Source organism: Panthera pardus, unplaced genomic scaffold, assembly GCF_024362965.1.
Source record: "Panthera pardus isolate Hobbes unplaced genomic scaffold, ASM2436296v1 HiC_scaffold_4, whole genome shotgun sequence".
Lineage (NCBI taxonomy): Eukaryota > Metazoa > Chordata > Mammalia > Carnivora > Felidae > Panthera > Panthera pardus.
In genome coordinates, this window is record NW_026526969.1 from 12,278,165 (window position 1) to 12,297,070 (window position 18,906).

At 60.9% G+C, this 18,906-nt stretch overlaps 1 protein-coding gene across 1 annotated transcript in view; it reads left to right on the forward strand.

The window, feature by feature from the left end:
• Positions 1–18,906, forward strand: part of TNRC18 (trinucleotide repeat containing 18) — an 84,840-nt gene that overhangs the window by 29,835 nt on the left and 36,099 nt on the right. The window contains 11 exon segments of the mRNA XM_053894112.1: positions 1,277–1,379; positions 1,674–1,879; positions 2,296–2,442; positions 2,956–3,146; positions 4,450–4,879; positions 6,105–7,103; positions 11,892–12,067; positions 12,598–12,734; positions 12,973–13,101; positions 14,762–14,933; positions 16,334–16,694. Of these exon segments, the coding sequence (XP_053750087.1) occupies positions 1,277–1,379; positions 1,674–1,879; positions 2,296–2,442; positions 2,956–3,146; positions 4,450–4,879; positions 6,105–7,103; positions 11,892–12,067; positions 12,598–12,734; positions 12,973–13,101; positions 14,762–14,933; positions 16,334–16,694 (3,051 nt within the window).

Here is an 18,906-nt window from a genome sequence, read left to right on the forward strand (position 1 = left end):
AGGCACCTCGGTGTCCCACAGGGGCCAGGTTGTGAAGACACGTGCTCCCTCGCCCGCCGTCACTCCTGCCTGGCCTCTGGATGCCCCCGTTGTTGGCCTTAGATGCTCACCGCACCTCCCTGTCGTCCTGGCCCGCCTCTGGGACTTCCAGGCTGTCCTCCCAGGTGGTCTCCCGGCCCAGTGTCCCCTCCTGCCTCTGGGGTGCGCCCCTCCCCAGCGCTGCTGTCTGTCTCCTCGTGTGCTTGGTCCACGGGCGTGTGCCTCTCTCCGGGCTCCTGTCCTTTGTCTTGGGGCTGTCAGGCCCCCGCCTTCCTGAAGGCTTGGGAGGGAAAAACCGCGCACCCTGCCGAGCCTCTCCTGGGGGCTCTGTTCTTTGCTCGCTCCCAGTTTTGGGTGGGCAGAGGGGAGACATGAAGGGGAGATGGCTGATGGCAGCATTTCCCTGAGTGCGGGGGCCGCGGCCTGACCCCTGGTCTGGCGCGGAGCGCCTTTGCTGGCGCCTCGGCGAGGCGAGGCCTCCTCCCTGCGCGCCCCTCCCAGGTCCACCGGGCCTCTCGAGATGCAGCGGGGTGGGCGCCAGCCCCAGTGCGTTTCTCTCTTGAGCAGCGTCTCAGCTGCTTTCTGTGAGGCCACTGTGGCCAGCGACCGTGCCCTAGCCTGCCCGGGGCTGCCACATGTGCACCGGGTTCTGGCTTGTGCGGAAAACACCCCGAGAGAGGGCCCGGGGCAGGAGCTGGAGCTGGTGGAAGGTGGCAGGGGGGAGGAGGGACGGACCAGACGGCTGTGTGCCAGGCCGGACTTGGGGACCCGCCTTCTCTGCTCTGAGGGCTCTCCGGGGGTCGGGCAGCTCATGGAAGGTAGAGCCGAAGGGGCAGCTCACACGTTGTTCCCTCCTCCCCCCTTCCCCCTGACGTGGATCGTGTTCTCTAGTTTTACTTTACTGTCCTGATTTGAGAAGGCTTAGCCACGTGTCTGCAACAGCCAGAACCACGACGGGACCGCAGTGGGGCTTGAGCGTGGCAGGTGCTTCCCTGGGACCTGGGTCTGGCTGTGCTGCTTTCTTGGGTTGTGGTTTCCCCTCCGTCTTGACCCGCCACGCCCCACCCCGCCCCCAGAACCCGCCTTCGAGGCACAGCAGTGGTGAAGCGGCACCCGCACTTGCCCTGGCGAGGTCCACACCGGCACTCAGGGGCGGGTGACGGGGGGGGGGGGGGGGGTGCAGGTGCGCCGGCAGGGGCTGCTTGCTGGGGGCTCACTGCCTGCCTGCTCCTCTCAGGACACGGTCGAGCTGATGACGACTGTGGGGACGAAAGGGCCAGGCACCGGGAGGAGCGGCTGCTGGGGGCGCGGCTGGACCGAGACCAGGAGAAGCTGCTTAGGTGAGGGCTTGGGGGGCGAGGGGCCAGGGAGGGCGACCCTAAGTGGGTGGGGCCCCTGTCCTGAGAGCCCGAGCTGCCCTGGCCCCTGATCCTAGGCCAGGTGGCCCCACAGCCGCTCTCTACAGTGAGTGTGGGTCCCCCTCCTGGGGGAAAGCCCCGGGGGCCCTTCTGTTCTGAGGCTGAGCCCGCCCCTCTTTACGCTGGGTGTCCCCTGGGTACTTGGGGCGACACCCCATCTCTCCCACGTCCCCCTGGCCAGCTGGGCGGTTGCCAATGCCTCTGTTCTCCTTCCAGAGAAAGTAAGGAGCTGGCTGACCTGGCTCGCTTGCACCCCACCAGCTGTGCTGCTAATGGCCTGAACCCCAACCTCATGGTGACCGGTGGCCCGTCGCTGGCAGGCTCGGGGCGCTGGTCCGCCGACCCCGCAGCCCACCTGGCCACTCCCCCCTGGTTGCCCCGCTCGGGCAGCGCGTCCATGTGGCTCGCCGGACACCCCTACGGTAGGTGTGGGGCGGGCGACTTCCCCCTTGTCTGGCGGTTGAGGACGGAGCGGGCCTGACGTGGTTCTTACTGGAACGGGGCTGGGGCAGGACTGTGGGTGGAGGGGAGTCTCGTGTGGGACCCACGCCCCCAGCTGGCTTCTGTCTTCTTGTTGCTGGGGCCCGGGCCTTGTCCCTCTGCAGACGCTTTGGCTCCCTCACGTGTCTGAAGAGGACAGTTGCTAGGACACCCGCCTCGTGGGTCCCTTTGTTGAGCCCAATTGGAGGTGGTACCCAGGGGTGGTTGGCTTGCAGCCCGTCACCCCTCGGCTTCCTGCACGGAGACCCCAGGAAGGGGGCGTCTCGGGAATGGACAGAACTGGGGTCGTCCTGGGCCCCCGGCCCCTAGCATTGACCCGGGCCTGGGTCTCTCCTAGGTTTGGGCCCCCCACCTCTGCACCAGGGCATGGCACCTGCCTTCCCGCCTGGCCTGGGGGGCTCCCTGCCGTCGGCCTACCAGTTCGTCAGGGACCCCCAGTCAGGCCAGCTCGTGGTCATTCCCAGCGATCACCTGCCTCACTTTGGTAAGTGGTGGCCTTGTGGTGGGGGGCAGTGGCTGTGGTAGCTTTGCCTGGAGAGCCTGACCCAGATGCCAAGGGCCTTCTTGGGGGACAGGCGTCTGCCCAGAACAACGGGGTGGGAGTTAGACCAGGGCGCCTAGGGGATGTTCTGATGTCTGGGGTTTCCCCGGGTAATAACGCTATGGTGGTCCCTGTTCTGATGGGCTCCTACTCAGAACCAAAGCAGGCTGCCCCCACCTGGGGCCTGGCCCCCCTGCCCTGGCCCCCCTGCCCTGGCCCCCCTGCCCTGGTGCCTCCCATTGCATGGGAGCCCACTTGGTAGACCATCGGGTGTGGTGGGAGGAAGAGCTTGGGGTCCCCGCGTGTGGGCGCGGTCCCCCCTGGGCTGGGGACAGGGCCCGTGTCCCCTGGGCTGGGGACAGGGGAGGGGGTAGAGGCTCCGCTGCTGGGGGCCTCAGCCTCCCCGTGTGTAGAGGGGGGCGACGGGCACGGCCTTACTGTCCGTCCTGCCCCCAGCGGAGCTGATGGAGCGGGCCGCGGCGCCACCCCTCTGGGCCGCCCTGTACCCGCCGGGCCGCGGCGCCCTGCACCACGCCCAGCAGCTACAGCTCTTCTCCCAGCAGCGCCTCCTGCGGCAGCACGAGCTCCTGTACCTGCAGCAGCAGGCCGCCCAGGCCCTGGAGCTGCAGAGGAGCGCCCAGCTGGTGGTGAGTTGCTGGTGGGCGGGGGTCGAGGGATGACCCTCCCGAGCCCCCCACAGAGGGAGAGGCAGACGGGTCCGCAGGCAGAGACAGAGGATGGCAGGGGCTGGTGGTCGGGGAGGGCCGCCTGGAGGAGGCAGCGGGCGTCTGCCCCCAGACCTGGAGGAGTTGACCGTGGGCAAGGCCCAGAGGTGTGTGGAGCCGTGCGGGGGCAGGGTGCAGGGAGCAACGGGGAAACCGAGGCAGGAGAGGCAGCCTGCTGGACTGGGCAAGTTTGCGTGGGCTGCTGAGGAGATCCCGGGGCCTCCTGCGGATTCCTAAGCCCGGCCTGACCTCGTCCTCGAGCAGCTGGGCTGGGCCAGGGCTGGCCTCTAACACCCACATTAACTGATCCCGTGCGGGAGGAGCCACGAGGGGCTGGTTCCCCGTGTGGGTGGGCTCCCTGGAGCCAACGGCGCTCCTGCCTACATGCAGGTGCTCCGGGACGTCTGTCCTCTTGGCCTCGCTGCTTTCCCTTCGTGCAGAGGCCACGGTGGTGGCTTGTGCAGCAGACGGGGCCTGGGTTTGACCCTTAGCTCTGGCATGCCTGGCTCTGTGCCCTTGGGCCAGTGACTTCACGTTTCTGGGCCTCAGATCTCCTCCTTGGGAAAGTGGCGATGCCGGTGATCCTATGTCCTCGGGATCGTTCAGTGAGATTTAATAATCGTGGGAGTAGCCGGTGCCAGCGTGTTCTATGTGCTGACCGCCTGGTCCCCCTGGCTCCCTGCCCCCCAGCGAGCACTGGCTCTTCTCGAGCAGCTCCCTGCCATTTCCTCAAAAGCCATCAAATGTAGGAAGAGACCCCCCCACCCCCACCCCCACCCCCACCCCCACCCCCACTCCCGGCATCTTGAGACCCAAAGGTGTTAGGACAGCACGCAGCGGGTAATGAGTTCTCTGTGAAGATAGCTATCCTAAAGCCATACGAGTGGGGGGAGTGGGGTACCTCCTTCATCGTCAGGAGCCTCACGCCTCTGCCCTGTCCCCCTTGTGCCAACTGAGGCTCCCGGTGGGGCCGGAGTCTGGACTGGAGGCCCCCGCCAGCCCCGGTGGCCCCCCAGACAGCCCCCCCCCACCCCGCCCAGCCCCGTCTGGGGTTCCACAAGGAATGCTGTGCTTGTTACACGTGAGCCACGACGGAATGTCCGTAGCAGGCTGGGAGGGCGGGCAGCCTGCATGCTGGGCCCTGCTTGAGGCGACCCCAGGGCCTGGGCAAGTGCCCAGCGATGGCTCGTGCTGTGCTCACCCTGCCTGCCGGCCCCCTCCCCAGCAGGAGCGGCTGAAGGCCCAGGAGCATCGGGTGGAGATGGAGGAGAAGGTGAGCAAGCGGAGCCTGGAGGCTGCAGGCAAGGCCGGCCTGGCCGCCCCGGGCCCTGGGCTGCTGCCCCGGAAGCCCCCCGGCCTGGCCGCCGGCCCCACGGGCACCTACGGCAAGGCCGTGAGCCCGCCGCCATCTCCCCGCGCTTCCCCTGTGGCTGCCCTGAAGGCCAAGGTCATCCAGAAGCTGGAGGATGTGTCCAAGGCGCCCACCTACGCCTACCCCGCCACGCCCAGCTCCCACCCCAGCAGCCCGCCGCCCGCCTCCCCGCCGCCCACTCCCGGTGTCACCCGCAAGGAGGAGGCGCCCGAGAATGTCGTCGAGAAGAAGGACTTGGAGTTGGAGAAGGAAGCCCCCAGCCCCTTCCAGGCCTTGTTCTCGGGTAGGAGTGTGGCTGAGACCCTGGGGTGGGCGTGGGGGGCGCGTGTCGCCCAGACCGGAGTCGGGTCTGGCTCTGGTCGAACCGATCGCCGCCAGTCCATTGACCATCCGGTTCTCCAGCCCTTCCTTCCTCTGTCTCTGCGGGGCACCTGTGGCGTACTGGGCCTGCCGCCAGGCTCTGGAGTGAATGCATGCGTGCGTGGGTTGGACACAGCCTCTCTCCAGCCCCACCTCGGTAGTAAAGTCAGGGAAATGGGCGTGACGTTAGAATCTCCTTCAGAAGGACTCGTTCTCAGCGTTAACCAGACCGAATCGAGAACGGTAAAGGAAGCGCTCCTGGCACATGGCACGTGCAGGGTTGTCACGATGATCACGCCCTTACTGGACCCCGACCCCACCCTCTGCCGTGTGCTTCGAGCACAGGCACTCATCCCCTGCCCTGCGCCAGTGGGGACGTGCAGCAGGTGGCCTTAATGGCGTCCCTCTGCCCCGGCGGCCGTTCAGAGCGTGAGAGCGTCCTCGGGAGGATTTGAGTTCCGATTCAGATTCTGCTACCACCAGAATCTTGGGGCAAGTGACTGCTCCTCTCTGGGGAGATTCGATGCCGTGCTAAAGGCCGGCACTAAGCCTGGCCCCGGGGGCCGCTCCAGGCACCCGTTTTCCCCCTCGTCTGGCTCCCGTGGAGCACCCGGAGCTTGCGCAGAAGCACCGCGAACATCTGGCCACGTGCCGCCCTGCTCTTGGGCGGCTACGCTCGGGGGCGGGGGTTCAGAGTAGAAACGTGGAGGGCAGCACCGTGTTGCCGTTATTTTTGAACAGTTGGGCTGCCCCGACTCCACTTGAATGGGGTGAGGCGGGAACGGAGGCCAAAGGAGGCCCCGCCGGGTCAAGACCATTGGTGGCCTACGGAGCATTTGCTTCTGGGCCAGCCTCGTGCCGGGCGCAGAGGCGTTGGGGGCCAGAGAAAGAGAGAGCCGACCGTGGTTTCTGCCTTTGAGTCCTGAGGCCCCCTCGGGACGGGGCGGCGGCTGACTTGTGTCTCCGTGGCCTGGACGTGCGGAAAGGCAGCAGGGGTCCCCCGATGCCGCCTGGTGTAGGACCGCCGGGTGCGGAGGGTGGCCACGGGGCTCTGTCCCGCCTGGTGGGTGGGTGTTGATGGGGGGACACGGGGGGTGTCAGACGCGACGGGTGAAGGGGCCTCCGCTGACTGTCCGTGTCTTTGGCAGATCTCCCGCCCAGGTACCCGTTTCAGGCCCTGCCGCCGCACTACGGGAGGCCCTACCCGTTCCTGCTGCAGCCCACGGCGGCGGCCGACGCCGACGGCCTGGCCCCCGATGTGCCGCTCCCGGCCGACGGGCCCGAGCGCCTGGCGCTCTCGCCTGAAGACAAGCCCATCCGCCTGTCCCCCTCCAAGATCCCGGAGCCGCTGCGGGAGGGCCCGGATGGAGAGGCGCTGGCAGAGCGGGAGGTGAAGGCGGAGGTGGAGGACATGGACGAGGGTCCCGCCGAGCTGCCCTCGCTGGAGTCGCCTCTGGCGCTGCCCCCCGAGGAAGCGCTGGCGGCCCCGAGCCCCGCGGCCGGCTGCGGAGGCGGCCTGCTGGAGGCCCAGGCCCCGAGCGCCGGAGGGCAGGGGGTCGCGGAGGCCCCCGGGTGCCCGGACTTCGCGGAGGGGGCCGAAGCGCGGGTCGCCTCACCCGGCCGGACGGAATCGTGCGCGGCCGCCCCGGACCTGGGGGCGCGACTGACGCCGGAGACGCTGGTGGAGGCCAAGGAGGAGCCGGTGGAGGTGCCCGTCGACGTGCCCATGGCTGTGCCCGTGGTAGAGGCGGTGCCCGAGGAAGGCCTAGCCCAGGCGCCCCCGAGCGAGCCCCGGCCCGGCCTGGAGTTGGCAGACTGTGACGTGCCCCCCGGGGACGGAGAGCGCCTGAGCCTGGAGGCCCGGGAGGCCGCGCCTGTGCCCGGCGGCACCTGCTTCCTGGAGGAGGAAGGCTCCGACCAGTTTCTGCCTGGTCCGGAGGACCCGCTGGCTGGCATGAATGCCCTGGCGGCGGCTGCTGAGCTGCCCCAGGCCAGGCCTCTGCCCTCCCCGGGCGCCGGAGCCCAGGCCCTGGAGAAGCTGGAGGCGGCGCAGAGCCTGGTCCTGGAGCAGAGTTTCCTGCACGGCATCACCCTGCTGAGCGAGATCGCTGGGCTGGAGCTGGAGAAGAGGAGCCAGGACGTGGGAGGTGAGTCGCCATGGGCGGTTGGTTTCTATGGCATTTTTGGTGGTTTTACTTTTCCTAAAGATTTAAACATTTTGAAAATCCCCAGGATGGGGTTTACCCGTACCCATTTTTGAAAAGTTGAGGCAGAAATACACGGGGCAGAATTTGTCATCTCTGCCATCTACAGGTTAGTAGCGTTCACGTGCGTTCGTGTCGCTGCGCGCTCGGTCTGCGGGCTTCTCTGTGAAGTTTCTCCTCGTTCTGTCGGTGCCGCGTTTTGTATTAGCGTGATTCTTTGGGTTGCGGGGGACAGAAAGGCTCATTTGAACTGGCTTAGAAAAAGGGGAGGGAAATTGATGGGCTCTCGGCAGCCAGGTACAGCGGTAATTAGGTAATAAGTTTCAGGTATGGCTGGATCTGGGCACTCCGTCATCGGGAGTTTCTTGTCCTGTGTACCCCTTCCCCGTCTCTCCCTCTCCGCCTGCTCCACTTTTCTGTCTGTTGTCCTCATTCACGGCAGGCCCACTGTCCTCTTGGGGGTCACCCAATACTTCTCGCAGGCCCACGGGCCTGCCCAATTCAGCAGACTCCCAAAAGAGGCCACCTCTTTCCTGGTGGCTCCGGCAAAGGTATTTGATTCATTCTCGTTAGTTCCCTGGGGGGTCATGCTTTGTGCAGAAGCAAACTCTCTGGGCTGGGAGATGGGATGGAACGGGCTGATTGTGCATCCTCCCCAACCCCCCCCCCCCCCCAATGGGGCTGTCACCACCGGGCTGCAGGGAATGGGTGCTTTCAGCAGAAGGGCAGCGAATTCTGGGCTGGGCACAAAAAACGCAGGTGTTCAATACAGAAACTCAGGGCGCTCCAAGAAATGTGTACAGGAGGAGCCGTGGGCCAGGCAAGCCTTGCCACCCCACGCTCGGCCCAGAATCAGCGCAGAGGAGGGAGGGGCCCAGGCGACAGCTGTCAGAGAGATAATAATAGCGTTGCCAGTGTTTTGGTGCATTTTTTCTAGAACTTTTTCTACACACATACGCTTCTAAAATTAAGATCGTTTTGTAAACAATGCTGTGTAAGCTGCTCTCTTCGCTTAGCATATTTTTTATTAAATATTTTCTACAGCTATGTGTTTTTATTTTCTTCTTTTTTTTTAAGTTTGTTTTGAGAGAGACGGTGCGTGAGCAGGGGAGGAGAGACAGACACGGGGAGAGAGAGAATCCCAAGCAGGCTCTGTGCTGCCCATCGTGGGGCTCGGACTCAAAAACTTCAAGATCATGACCTGAGCCGAAGTTGGATACTTGACCACTGAGCCACCTAGGCACCCCAAGGCTCTGGGTCTTTAAACATTTTCTTAGGGGACAGTCGAGTTTTCCACCTAGTGGAGGCCCCAGCCTTCAATGCCTTAGCTGGCCCTAGGTTGTTAGGCATTTGAGTTTGCCTTTGGTTTTGTTTTATTGTTGTAACTAATGTGACAAATCTTTGTCCCCACCGCTGATTTTCCTGGGGGTATATTCTCAGGGGTGGAATTGCCGGGACCAAACAAAATCACGTTTTCAAGGCTTTTTCATCGCCATGGTCACATGGTCCCCCGGAAGCTTGGACAAGTGATGCCCACTCCCCCACACCCCACAGCTGTCTGTTGTTTGGTTCTTGTTCTCCAGTTCATTACTTCTTTTCACTCATTTAAATAGTTTGGCACAAAAAATTACTTTTTGGAACGAGACAAACCCCCTCTTGATCCTACCAACAGTTGGTGGGTTTTCCGTGAGGGCCACAGAGCATAGCCCTTGGCCCTGTCAGGTGGTGATAGGGGGTAGGTGGAGACACTGGGAGGGGAACAGGATGGAGGAGGGAAGGGTGGTCTCTTACAGAGGGAGGCGCTTCTGGGTGAAGTGACCCAAGGAAGGCCAGGGAGGAACTCTTCTGGGGGATTTGCTGATGGAACAGCACCTGCAAAGGCCCTGAGGTCAACAGTACGTGTAGCACGTTGGAACCAGAGCAAGGAGGCTGGGGCTGGGGTGGAGTGGGAGGAGGAGAGTGGTGGCCGCCAGGGGTTGGTGGGAGGGGGCGGGCATGGGGCCCTGGGCACCCACTGGAGGAGGGCTTGGAGTTACAGTGATAGGATCAGACTTAAATAGTGTCATTTTGGGGGGCTGTGTAGACACTTGACGCAGAGGCAAGGGGGGATGCAGGAAGGCCAGGCCGGGGTGGTGGGTAGAGGTGAGGAGCAAGAGGATTCTGGGTAGAAGTTAAGGTGGAGCAGCCAGAGGGCTTTGCCGGCTCCGAGCTGGTGTAAGAGCGACTCCAGGGTTTCTAGCCTGAGCCGCCGGAAGGGCAGACTTTGCAGGAAGCAGCGGGAGGAGGTTTTGGGACCCACAGCTGGTTTCTGCATTGGAGGTGTGGCCCGCGGCTGGATCTGTGACCCTGGGCTGGAAAGCACACTTGGAGGTGCCGGTGTGCAGGGGTGTGTACATAGCAAGGGTGAGGGAGAGGCTGGTGGCCCTCTTCTCTACCCAGCAGGCAGCTGCCGATGGAACGCTGAAGAGGCCCCTGGTCGCCCGTCGAGCTTCCCGCGGCCCACAGGTCACCCCTGCGTTGGTACAGCCATGAGGCTGTGTGTTAGCCAGGCCTTCTGTCACAAGTACCACAGACTGGGGGGCGTCTGCATGTTCTAGACCACTGCATGGGCAGGGCTGGGTCCTGCTGAGGCCTCTTTCCTGGCGCGTGGACCCCGTCTTCTCCTCGTGTCCTTGCCCGGTTGCCTCCGTGCTTGTCTCCAGCTTTCTCCTTTCTATAGACAAATAGTCCTACTGGATTAGGGCTCATCTGGTCACTTTAACTTGGTGTCCTCTGTAGAGACTCTGCAAATAAGATCACTTTCTGAAATAGTAGGGTCAGGACTTAAATGTGTGGAGGGCGGGGAGGGGGGACATGATACATCCCGTAGCAGATGGCCTAGAGTCACCAGGCTCCCCGGCCTCAGTTGGGAGAGCCTCAGCCAGACTGGTTTGGAAGGTGAAGGAGGTGACAGAAGCTGCACCTCGGTCCCCTCCTCTGTGATGGAGCGGTGCTCTCCTGCCTTACCCAACAACTGAGAATCTTCCGGTTCGGATGACCTTGAGGGGTGGTCTGGTGCATAGGCGTCACCTCGGGGTGGGCCCTCGTGAGCTGATGGGGCTCACTGCAGCCTCCGTGCCCATGCCTGTAAGAGCAAAACCGCTGGTTCTCAACTGGCAGTGACCCGGTTGGTTGTCGCAGCTTGGGGGAGTACTGCTGACATCTAGTGGGGAAAGGCAGGGGATGCTGTTGAACCTCCCACAGCGCATGCCCAGGATGGCTGCCCCCATTGCAGAGGATGAGCTGACCAAAACGTGGATAGCGCCAAGGTCGAGAAGCCCTGATCTATGCGAGACCATCAGTGATGTCTGTTTTATGGAACTGTACGCGTCGGTAGTAAAGAATATGCTTTGAGGGCGCCTGGGTGGCTCGGTCGGTTAAGCATCCGACTTCAGCTCAGATCATGATCTCGAGGTTTGGGAGTTCGAGCCCCGCGTCGGGCCCTTTGCTGACATCTTGGAGCCGGAAGCCTGCTTCGGATCCCGTGTCCCTTTTCTCTACGCCCCCCCTGCTCGTGTTCGATCCTTCTCTCTCGAAAATTAATAGACACTAAAAAAAATTTTCTTTAAAAATATTTTTTTTCAGGCATGTGTGGAACATTCATAAAAACTGATCACATATTAGATCACAAAGACAACGCCAATTAAAAAAAACTGTTGCTCTGGGAGAGATTGGAGGGGAGATGGGTGGCATGCCCTTTCTGAAGGGTAGTGGGAATATTTATTAGATAAATGCACATACCTTAATCGTGTTAATCACAGAGAGGAATTTTCCTGAAACACGTGTCCTTGCTGTGTGCCTGTGCCTCCACTACCCACCCACCCCCCCACCCCCCGCAAAAGAAAAAGAAAAAATAGAAATGCCGTTTAATGGGGGATTATTTAGATTAATTAAAACTGAGCAATGCAAGAGAACTCTAGGCAGTTGTTACTGGGTTTGGCCACATAAAAGTTGCTGACCTGTAGAAACGGCAGTTACAATTCATAAGGTCCAAGCTAACGACACGTAGTAGATTGCTGTTATGCGCTACCGTGAAAAGAGGGTAGGTGGAAAAAGGTGTGATACCGTATGTATGCGTTGATGCCGTTCCCACATTTACGAAGGATGCCCACGGACGTTGCGTGTGTTCGAGTGGGGGTCGGTATTTTTGGAGCCCTCTACCAGAATGTCGAGAGTGGTGCCTCTGGTGGCGGGGCCAGCTTTGTGCGGGGGCGGGGAGGGTTTTCGTTTCTTCGCACCTTTCTGCTTGGTTTGTCTTTTTTGTGTTCTCCTACTGCTTTTGCAGTTTATGAAGCTTAATTTGGGCCCTTTTCTTCCTGGATGTGAAAACCATGCATATTCCCTGTGGAAAGTTTAAAGGACAGATGAGCAGAAAGAGGCACAGCCTAGAACGCACCTCTGTGGGCGCCTGGCCGCTCGTGGCCATTTTCTCTGGGCGGCAGTGGACGTTTGGAACAGAGCCATGCCGTGTGCCCCGGCTTCTGCCTGTTCTCCTCACTTAGCACCATTTCTTGGCTCTCGGCAAGGCCGGGGTCCCGTCAGCATCGTGGGGGCCATGTGGCCTCGGGCAAGCCCTGAGCTGGTCCTGGGCTCGTTCTTCTCCCTGTTTGGGGTCTGAGTGGGGTGGGCTGCCCCCAGGGAGCACGGCGGGGCGGGCACAGAGGCGTGGGCTCACCTGCCTCCTATGTGCAGGTGCAGAGCGGGGCCCGGTGGTGCGGCCCTCGCTGGAGAGCCTGCTGGCGGCCAGCAGCCACATGCTGAAGGAGGTGCTGGACAGTCCCTTCGTGGACCCGCTCAAGAACCTGCGGCTTCCGCGGGAGCTGAACCCCAACAAGAAGTACAGCTGGATGCAGAAGAAGGAGGAGCGGGTGAGGTGTCCCGGGCCTGTCTTTGCCTGCCTGTGGCCCGTGGGGTGGGAGCAGAGATGGGTCCCCCAGAGACTCCATCTTGCTGGGGACACGGCTGGCTTTGGAGTCGAAAGGGCCTGATCCGAGTCCAGGTTCCAGCGCTGACTTGCCGTGCGGTCCCGGGCAAGCCGTATCCCCTTTCTGGGTCTCCGTTTATCCGCGTGATAATGGGCGACCGCCTGGCGGGTCAGGAAGAGCAGGCCTGGCTGTGCCCCTTGGTGCCTGTGGGCCTCTGTAAGCGATGGATAACACGACGGCCCACACTGTTGGGAGCGGCTGTCTCGGGCCGCTTCGGCCTTGACGCGGCCCTGCAGAGTTGAGTTTTGGTCCCCGTGCCGCGTTCTGCCCACGGCCAGGGCTAGTGAAGTGGCAGGTGAGGCGTGAGCTGGGCCCCGGTCACCATCAGGCCTCGCCGTTCCCATCTGAGCGGATGCCTGGCCAGGTGGTGGGAGCCGGTGGGCGTTGGCATCCTTACCCCGCTCTCCCCGCAGATGTACGCCATGAAGTCCTCCTTGGAAAGCATGGATGCCATGGAGCTGGACTTCCGGATGCGGCTGGCTGAGGTCCAGCGGCGGTACAAGGAGAAGCAGCGAGAGCTGGTGAAGCTGCAGAGACGCCGCGACTCCGAGTGAGTGTGCACCCCGGCCGCACCCCAGCCACACCCCGCGGCCCCGGCCGGCCGGGTGACAAGGCCGCGGCAGGCGGCGCCCTGGTTGGGCTCTCCTAGGCGCTGGCGCTCAGTAGGTTGGCTGTGGTAGGCCATTAGAGGTGTGTGTGGACCCGAGTGACGTGTGTGCATCGTATGTCCTTCTCCGCGCCCCCCCCCACCCCCCAGGTTCACAGCCGAGCGTGTGATTCTTTTTAAGGGACAGGCGCGAGGAACCCCATAGAAGCTTGGCACGCAGAGGCCCTGGCAGGCCGAGGAAACGGACCCACGCCCTGAGCACCCTGTCGCCCCCCCGCAAGAGAGGGAAGAGCCGCAACAGTAGCGGAAAGTAAGGCTGGCCCCTCGGTGGGTCGGGAACTGGCACAGAGCTCGGAGGGGAGGAGCACAGGCCCACGCAGGGCCTGCGTCTGGGCACCGGGGACCTCGAGTCCCTCGGGCTCCGACCCACCTGGTTTGGTAGCTCTCAGGGAGCACGGTGCGCGCCGCCCGGGGCCAGGAGGGCGAGCCAGGCGAGTGGCGGAACGGACAGGCAGACTCATCCACCCGGCACTGAGTGGGCAGGTGACCCCAGTGAGAGAGGTTTCTGTGCCATGAGCCAAGTGCCTCGCCCATCTTCCCGCCACACCTGCTTTCTCCACGGTTAGGGACGAATTCCTGCTCTTCTCCGTACACCTCCTCCCTGCAGAGGGATCCGCTGAGCTTCCAGCCCCCTGGGACGGGTTCTGACTTGTGCTGTCACTTACTTCCCTCCGTGACTGACAGCGTCACTCTTGTCCTCCTGGCCTGACCTGTTGGGTTGTCGTGCCCGAGCCTGTGACCCGGGGCCGCTCCTTTGCACACTCCTTGAGCGGCAGCAGGAGCTACGTGTGGCGTCTCTGGAGGTTTTCTTGAATGGTGGCTGGGATGAGAGCTCTTCCTCCAGGCTGAGCGTGGGTAGGAATGATGCTGCGGTCTTCCCTGGGTGTCATGGAGTAGCAGGAGCTGAATGAGGCCCATCAAAAGAGCGGGGTTGGAGTGTGCCCCAGCCCGGGACATCGGAGCAGGGCAGACAGTAGGTGGCCTGGTGCTTGGCTTGAGGAAGCAGAGGGGCCACAGGGTGCCCCTAAAAGGCGCAGGAGAGGCAGTGGATCGGCCACAGGGCTTGTCAGATCACCCCAAGCGTCCCCACGACTTGGATTTGTCCTCCTTGGATGTTCCTGTTTGAGGAGAGGATGGAAAGAGGAAGAAATCCCCTAAAACCAGCCAAAGGAGGGCAGGGAAGCAGTTCCTGAAACCACAGGGGCTGGGGCCGCCAGCACACAGCCACTGGTTAGGAGCACAGCCTCTGGAGGTGGGCGTCTGTTCCTACTTGTGAGTCCCAGCTCCATCCAGTGTTTGTTGTGACCTTGGGCTGGGTGTTAGCTTTTTGGAGCCTCAGTTTCCCCACGTGTAAAAACAGGATGTGGAACATTGTTTTGTGGCTCAAGTATCAAACACTAACACGGAACAGAACACATAGTAAGCACCAAGTAAAAATTAGCTGCTGTTATTACTTGTGAGGGTTTAGCTTAAAGCAGGCAAGAGAAGCCTTCAACCTAGGACCGTGTCCCGACTGTCTTAATCCCAGGGGTGCAGGAGACCAGCCAGTGGCTCTTACTCCCCTTCCAATCCTGGGGGATTTCTTGGACATTTCTGATCTTTACTCTTGGCATGTTTTGATAAGGTGTGTGTGTGAGTGTATGTGTGAAGAAGCACAAGAAAGAGGCCAGCAGAGGATACTGCCTTGGAGAAGTGTTTCTTCTTTCCGGTTAAACTCTCATTCTGCCCCACTCACAAATAGAATCCCAGCACCATAGTTTTACAGGATCCGTCTCCCCAGATTCGTCACTCTGCCATCACTGTCTGTGCTTCGACATCCAGAGCCCACCCTTCAGGGCTGTGAGGGCGGACCCCCAACCCTTGAGTCTTTCCTGGCCAGCGTGCTGACCAGCAGTGCCTCTGGGTTTCAGGCTGAGCAGCAAGCCCCTGCTGACGTCGGATGAGTACGAGCTTGGAGCAGGGATGAGGAAGAGACACAAGGGACCTGAGGAGGAACACGATGCCCTGGTTGGAACAGGGAAAGCTAGGGGCAGGAACCAGCCTTGGGACGAGCACGAAGCCTCGTCGGACTTCATGAGTCAGGTCAGTAACCCTGTGTTCCAGAGATGCTGCCATCTTAGAGTGGAAGGTCTGGAGGGTGTGCCAGAGTTCACGCTCCCTTTGCAGGTCTGTTGGCCCCGCCTGCTGCACAGACACTGTAGAAATGATTGTCTTAGTGCCAGAAGGACTGTCCTCTAGTCTTCCTTATTGCACAGAGGAGAAAATCCAGGCCCAGAGGAGGTCAGAGACTTAACCAGACTAGCGCAGCCTCAGGTAGAGCGGAGACGGAAAGCCACTCCCCCCCCCCCCCCCCCCATGCATGCTCGGTGACCCTTTGCTGAAGCCAGGAAGAGAGATTGCAAGTTCTCAACCAGATAACACAGTTACTATTGTTTAACAGTGTAATTGTTCAACGAGCAGCTTCACCATTCTGTAGTTCTCAGAAGCAAGGGCTTGATCCCATCGTAATTTCCTTGTGAACTCTCCAGAGGTAATGGGGTGAGAGCCAGCTCCTTGATTTTTCTGATTTCTGCAGAGCATTGAAATCGGCCACTTAAGGCCCTTGTCTCTAAATACTAATGTACCTTGTCATCTTTCCCCATAAGGCCCCATGCAAGGGGCTGTATGTTGATTTGGCCATCAGAGCGAAATAACACACATAAGGGGGACTGCATCCAGGAGGAGGGAATAGAGCCAGTTTGTAGATCAGCATCCTTTATTCACAAATTGTGAAGGATACTTTTGTTGTTTAAATGGCCCTATCCCAACTATCCCCCGCCTTACAATAGGTTACCTGATTCAAGAAAAATAGAGACAAAACGTTCAAATGAGGGGCATTAACGGCTTTGAAACTGCACATTTCCCTTTGACAATGAGTGACTACAGCAGACTTGGAACCAGGAATTTAATCTGTGAAATCTTGAGTCGTGCTTTCTGCTTCAGGCACCCAGGGCACGCTCATAGGGCGTTCTCTTGTCGGCTAGGCACATTTAGTTGGATGGGCTGCTTTAGGTGGGAATCCACGGTATGACCTGGGTTTTCCATCTCGGTTCCATGCCTCTGACCTAATCCAGCTGCCTTCTGCTCATGGGCTGTGCTGCCTGCTTGAAGGGCTTCCCTAGGAGGCACCAGACAGCGCCAGGCAAAGCCAGTGGAAATGCCAGTGTTCATGAGAACTGTAACCGCAGTAACAGCTCGGTGATAAAAGCTTTGTGGGCCTGATCTTGTTCATCTTCAGAAAAACCCCCAAGATGCCCATACATAATTACCGCCGATTTACAGAGCAGAAGAATTGAGGCTAAGAGGAGGTGAGCAGCTTGCTAGGAGCCACAGAGGCAGGAGGAAAGGACCGGAGCCCAGCTTCGGCACAGTCTGGGCACCGAAACACACGATCCTGTTTTGCCAAACGTCTTAACCCGTGACTCCCCAACTTCCCTCTCCAGCTAAAGATTAAAAAGAAGAAGATGGCCAGTGACCAGGAGCAACTGGCAAGCAAGCTGGACAAGGCCCTCTCCCTCACGAAGCAGGACAAGTTGAAGTCGCCCTTCAAGTTCTCGGACAGTTCTGGAGGGAAGTCCAAAGCGAGCGGGGGCTGCGGCAGGTACTTGACGCCCTATGACAGCCTGCTGGGCAAGGACCGGAAGGCGCTGGCCAAAGGCCTCAGCCTGTCTCTCAAAGCCTCCAGAGAAGGTAAACACAAAAGGGCCGCCAAAGCCAGGAAGATGGAGGTGGGCTTCAAGGCCAGAGGCCAGCCCAAGTCGGCCCACTCCCCGTTCGCCTCGGAAGTGAGCAGCTACTCCTACAGTAAGTAGCGGACGCCGCGCCGCCTCGGGGCGTTTCCTCTCCGCAGTCTCCTCTCTCTGCATCTCGCGGGCGCTCGAACGTCTCCTGCTTTTGCGCGGGCTCCAGGCCGGAAGTGCGTGCGTGGGGTGGGGGTGGGGTGGGTGCCTAAAGCAGAAGTGCCTGTGATTGGCGGGCGCCCGTGATTGGCGGGTGGGAGCGGAAGTCCGCCTGCCCTCGTGTACCGGCCTTCCGCTTGTTCGCTTGTTCGAGGGGAAGCCGTCAGTGTGGGAGGCTTTGCGCCACCGAGTTGGCGGCCGCTGGGCCTAGAGCGGTCGCTCGCGATGACCATAGAGAGGAGTCCGTCTCCCCTGCCCACAGGCGGCTTTCTGTCCTGGGACCGGAGATTCAGAGGAACGGTGTCCGGTGTCCGTGGAGCGGGCGCCGTGCTGGTCGGTGCACCGAGGGCTGTGCGGGCCGTGTTTCACTTTGTTTCCGACAAAAACAGTCCTCCAAGTGGCTGCCCCGCGTCGTTCCCGAGGGTGGAGGCCGAGGCCGGGCGAGGTTGACCGCCAGGGGTGGGGAGTTGGCGGGGCCCGGATGGCTCGGCTCCCAGGACGGGAGCTGTGGAGCCTGGGAGCGCAGCCGCGGAGGGGCTGAGCGGTCTCGCACTGGCCCGGAGCCCGCCGCGTCAGAGTTCCTTACCTGGGCGGTGGGCCGTGGGCCGTGGGCCGTGGGCCTTGGGCCGGCCCGCCCGGCTCTCCAGGGGCCCCGGGGCCGCTGCGTGGTGCGTGTGTGGGCCGAGCCCCTAGTGCCCAGGACCGATGCGCACCAAGCGTGTGGCCGCCGCAGGAGAGCCAGGCGGGGCTTCGTGGCTCCTGGCAGTTGTCCGCGGGGTTCGTTTTGGGAGTCCCCAGGCTCCGACTGGGGTGGGCGGCTTTTTCCCTTGACGACTGCCTGGCTGTGTGTGTCTGGGCTTTTGATTGACTCTGCGTGGTCCATGAGGTGTCGGGAGGGCAGCGGTTGAACGTCACGTGCAAGAAAGCGGACACTTGTAATGTTTTTAGAAAGTTTGTTTTCTTAAGGAAAGGAAATAAAGTTTTGTGGACATGGGGTTATCATCGTCTGCTTCCCATGGCTGTCCTGAACTTTAAGGGAGTTCACGTCAGTGAAGAACTTGACGCGCGCGCATACGTGTGTGTGTGTGTGTGTGTGTGTGTGTGTGTGTGTGTGTGTGTGTGTGTGTGTTTTAATGTTCGTGGTTTTGGTTGCTGTGGACTGAAGGGTCTCTAGGGCTGATGCAGAGACGCGTGTGAAGTAAACAGCGCCTTTGTGGCTTATGTGCCCAGGACATGCTTGATTGCGATAGCTTTGATGGCCCTCCGGTCGTGATGGGTATGATCCGAGCAGGAGTGCCCTGGCCCATGGCCACCATGAGCTCATACCAGAAACTCCTAGCTCTGGAGGAAGAGGGAAGAAGGGTTTTCCTCTGCTGTTTGTATCTCTGCTGGTTTTGGAACGATGGAGGGAGTGGGGAGCATTGCTGCGGCTCTTATGTTTCAAGGGTGAGTGGCCACTGGGTGTCGCCTGGCTGGTTGCCAGGGAAGAATCCTGTACCTTCCCACTTCTAGGTGGTTGGGGTACATTTAGAGACCAGAGACCGGTTCAGCCTCTGAGATGTTTGGCGTGCTCTGAGCCAGTGAGTCCGCTGTGCGCACGTGTGTGCATGCGCAAAGCGATGTTCAGATTGCTAGTCTAGCTGTTGGGTCTGTGCCTAAATTCCATCGTCCAGGTGAGAAGTGAGTAAACGTTGCAACATACAGGTCTAAAGGTCTGACTCCAACTAGATGCTGGCTCTGATACGCGGCTGGATCTGGAGAGGGCCCTTGTTTGTATTTTTATGTTGGCTTTTCTGCGGTTCTAGGTAAGCGAGAGTACACGGTCACAAAGAGGACAAGAGTGTTTTCTAGCACAGGGATGGCTGGGGCAGGAGATGGGAGGAGAGAACAGAACGTTCTTCTCTTTTTCGCTTTGGGGTTTTACAACTCTTGGGTTGTAGGGGTCGGGGACGTGCCTGGTGGGAAGCCGATTCGGTTGTCATCACCCACGAGTGGCTCTGGCCTGGGATGCGGCCTTGGGAACGATGGGCAGGGGCCTGGTGGGGCTTGTCTTTGTCCTAGCTCTGCCTGGAGTTTGGAGGCCATCCTGCCGTTGGGGTCTTGACGTGGAAAGCCCA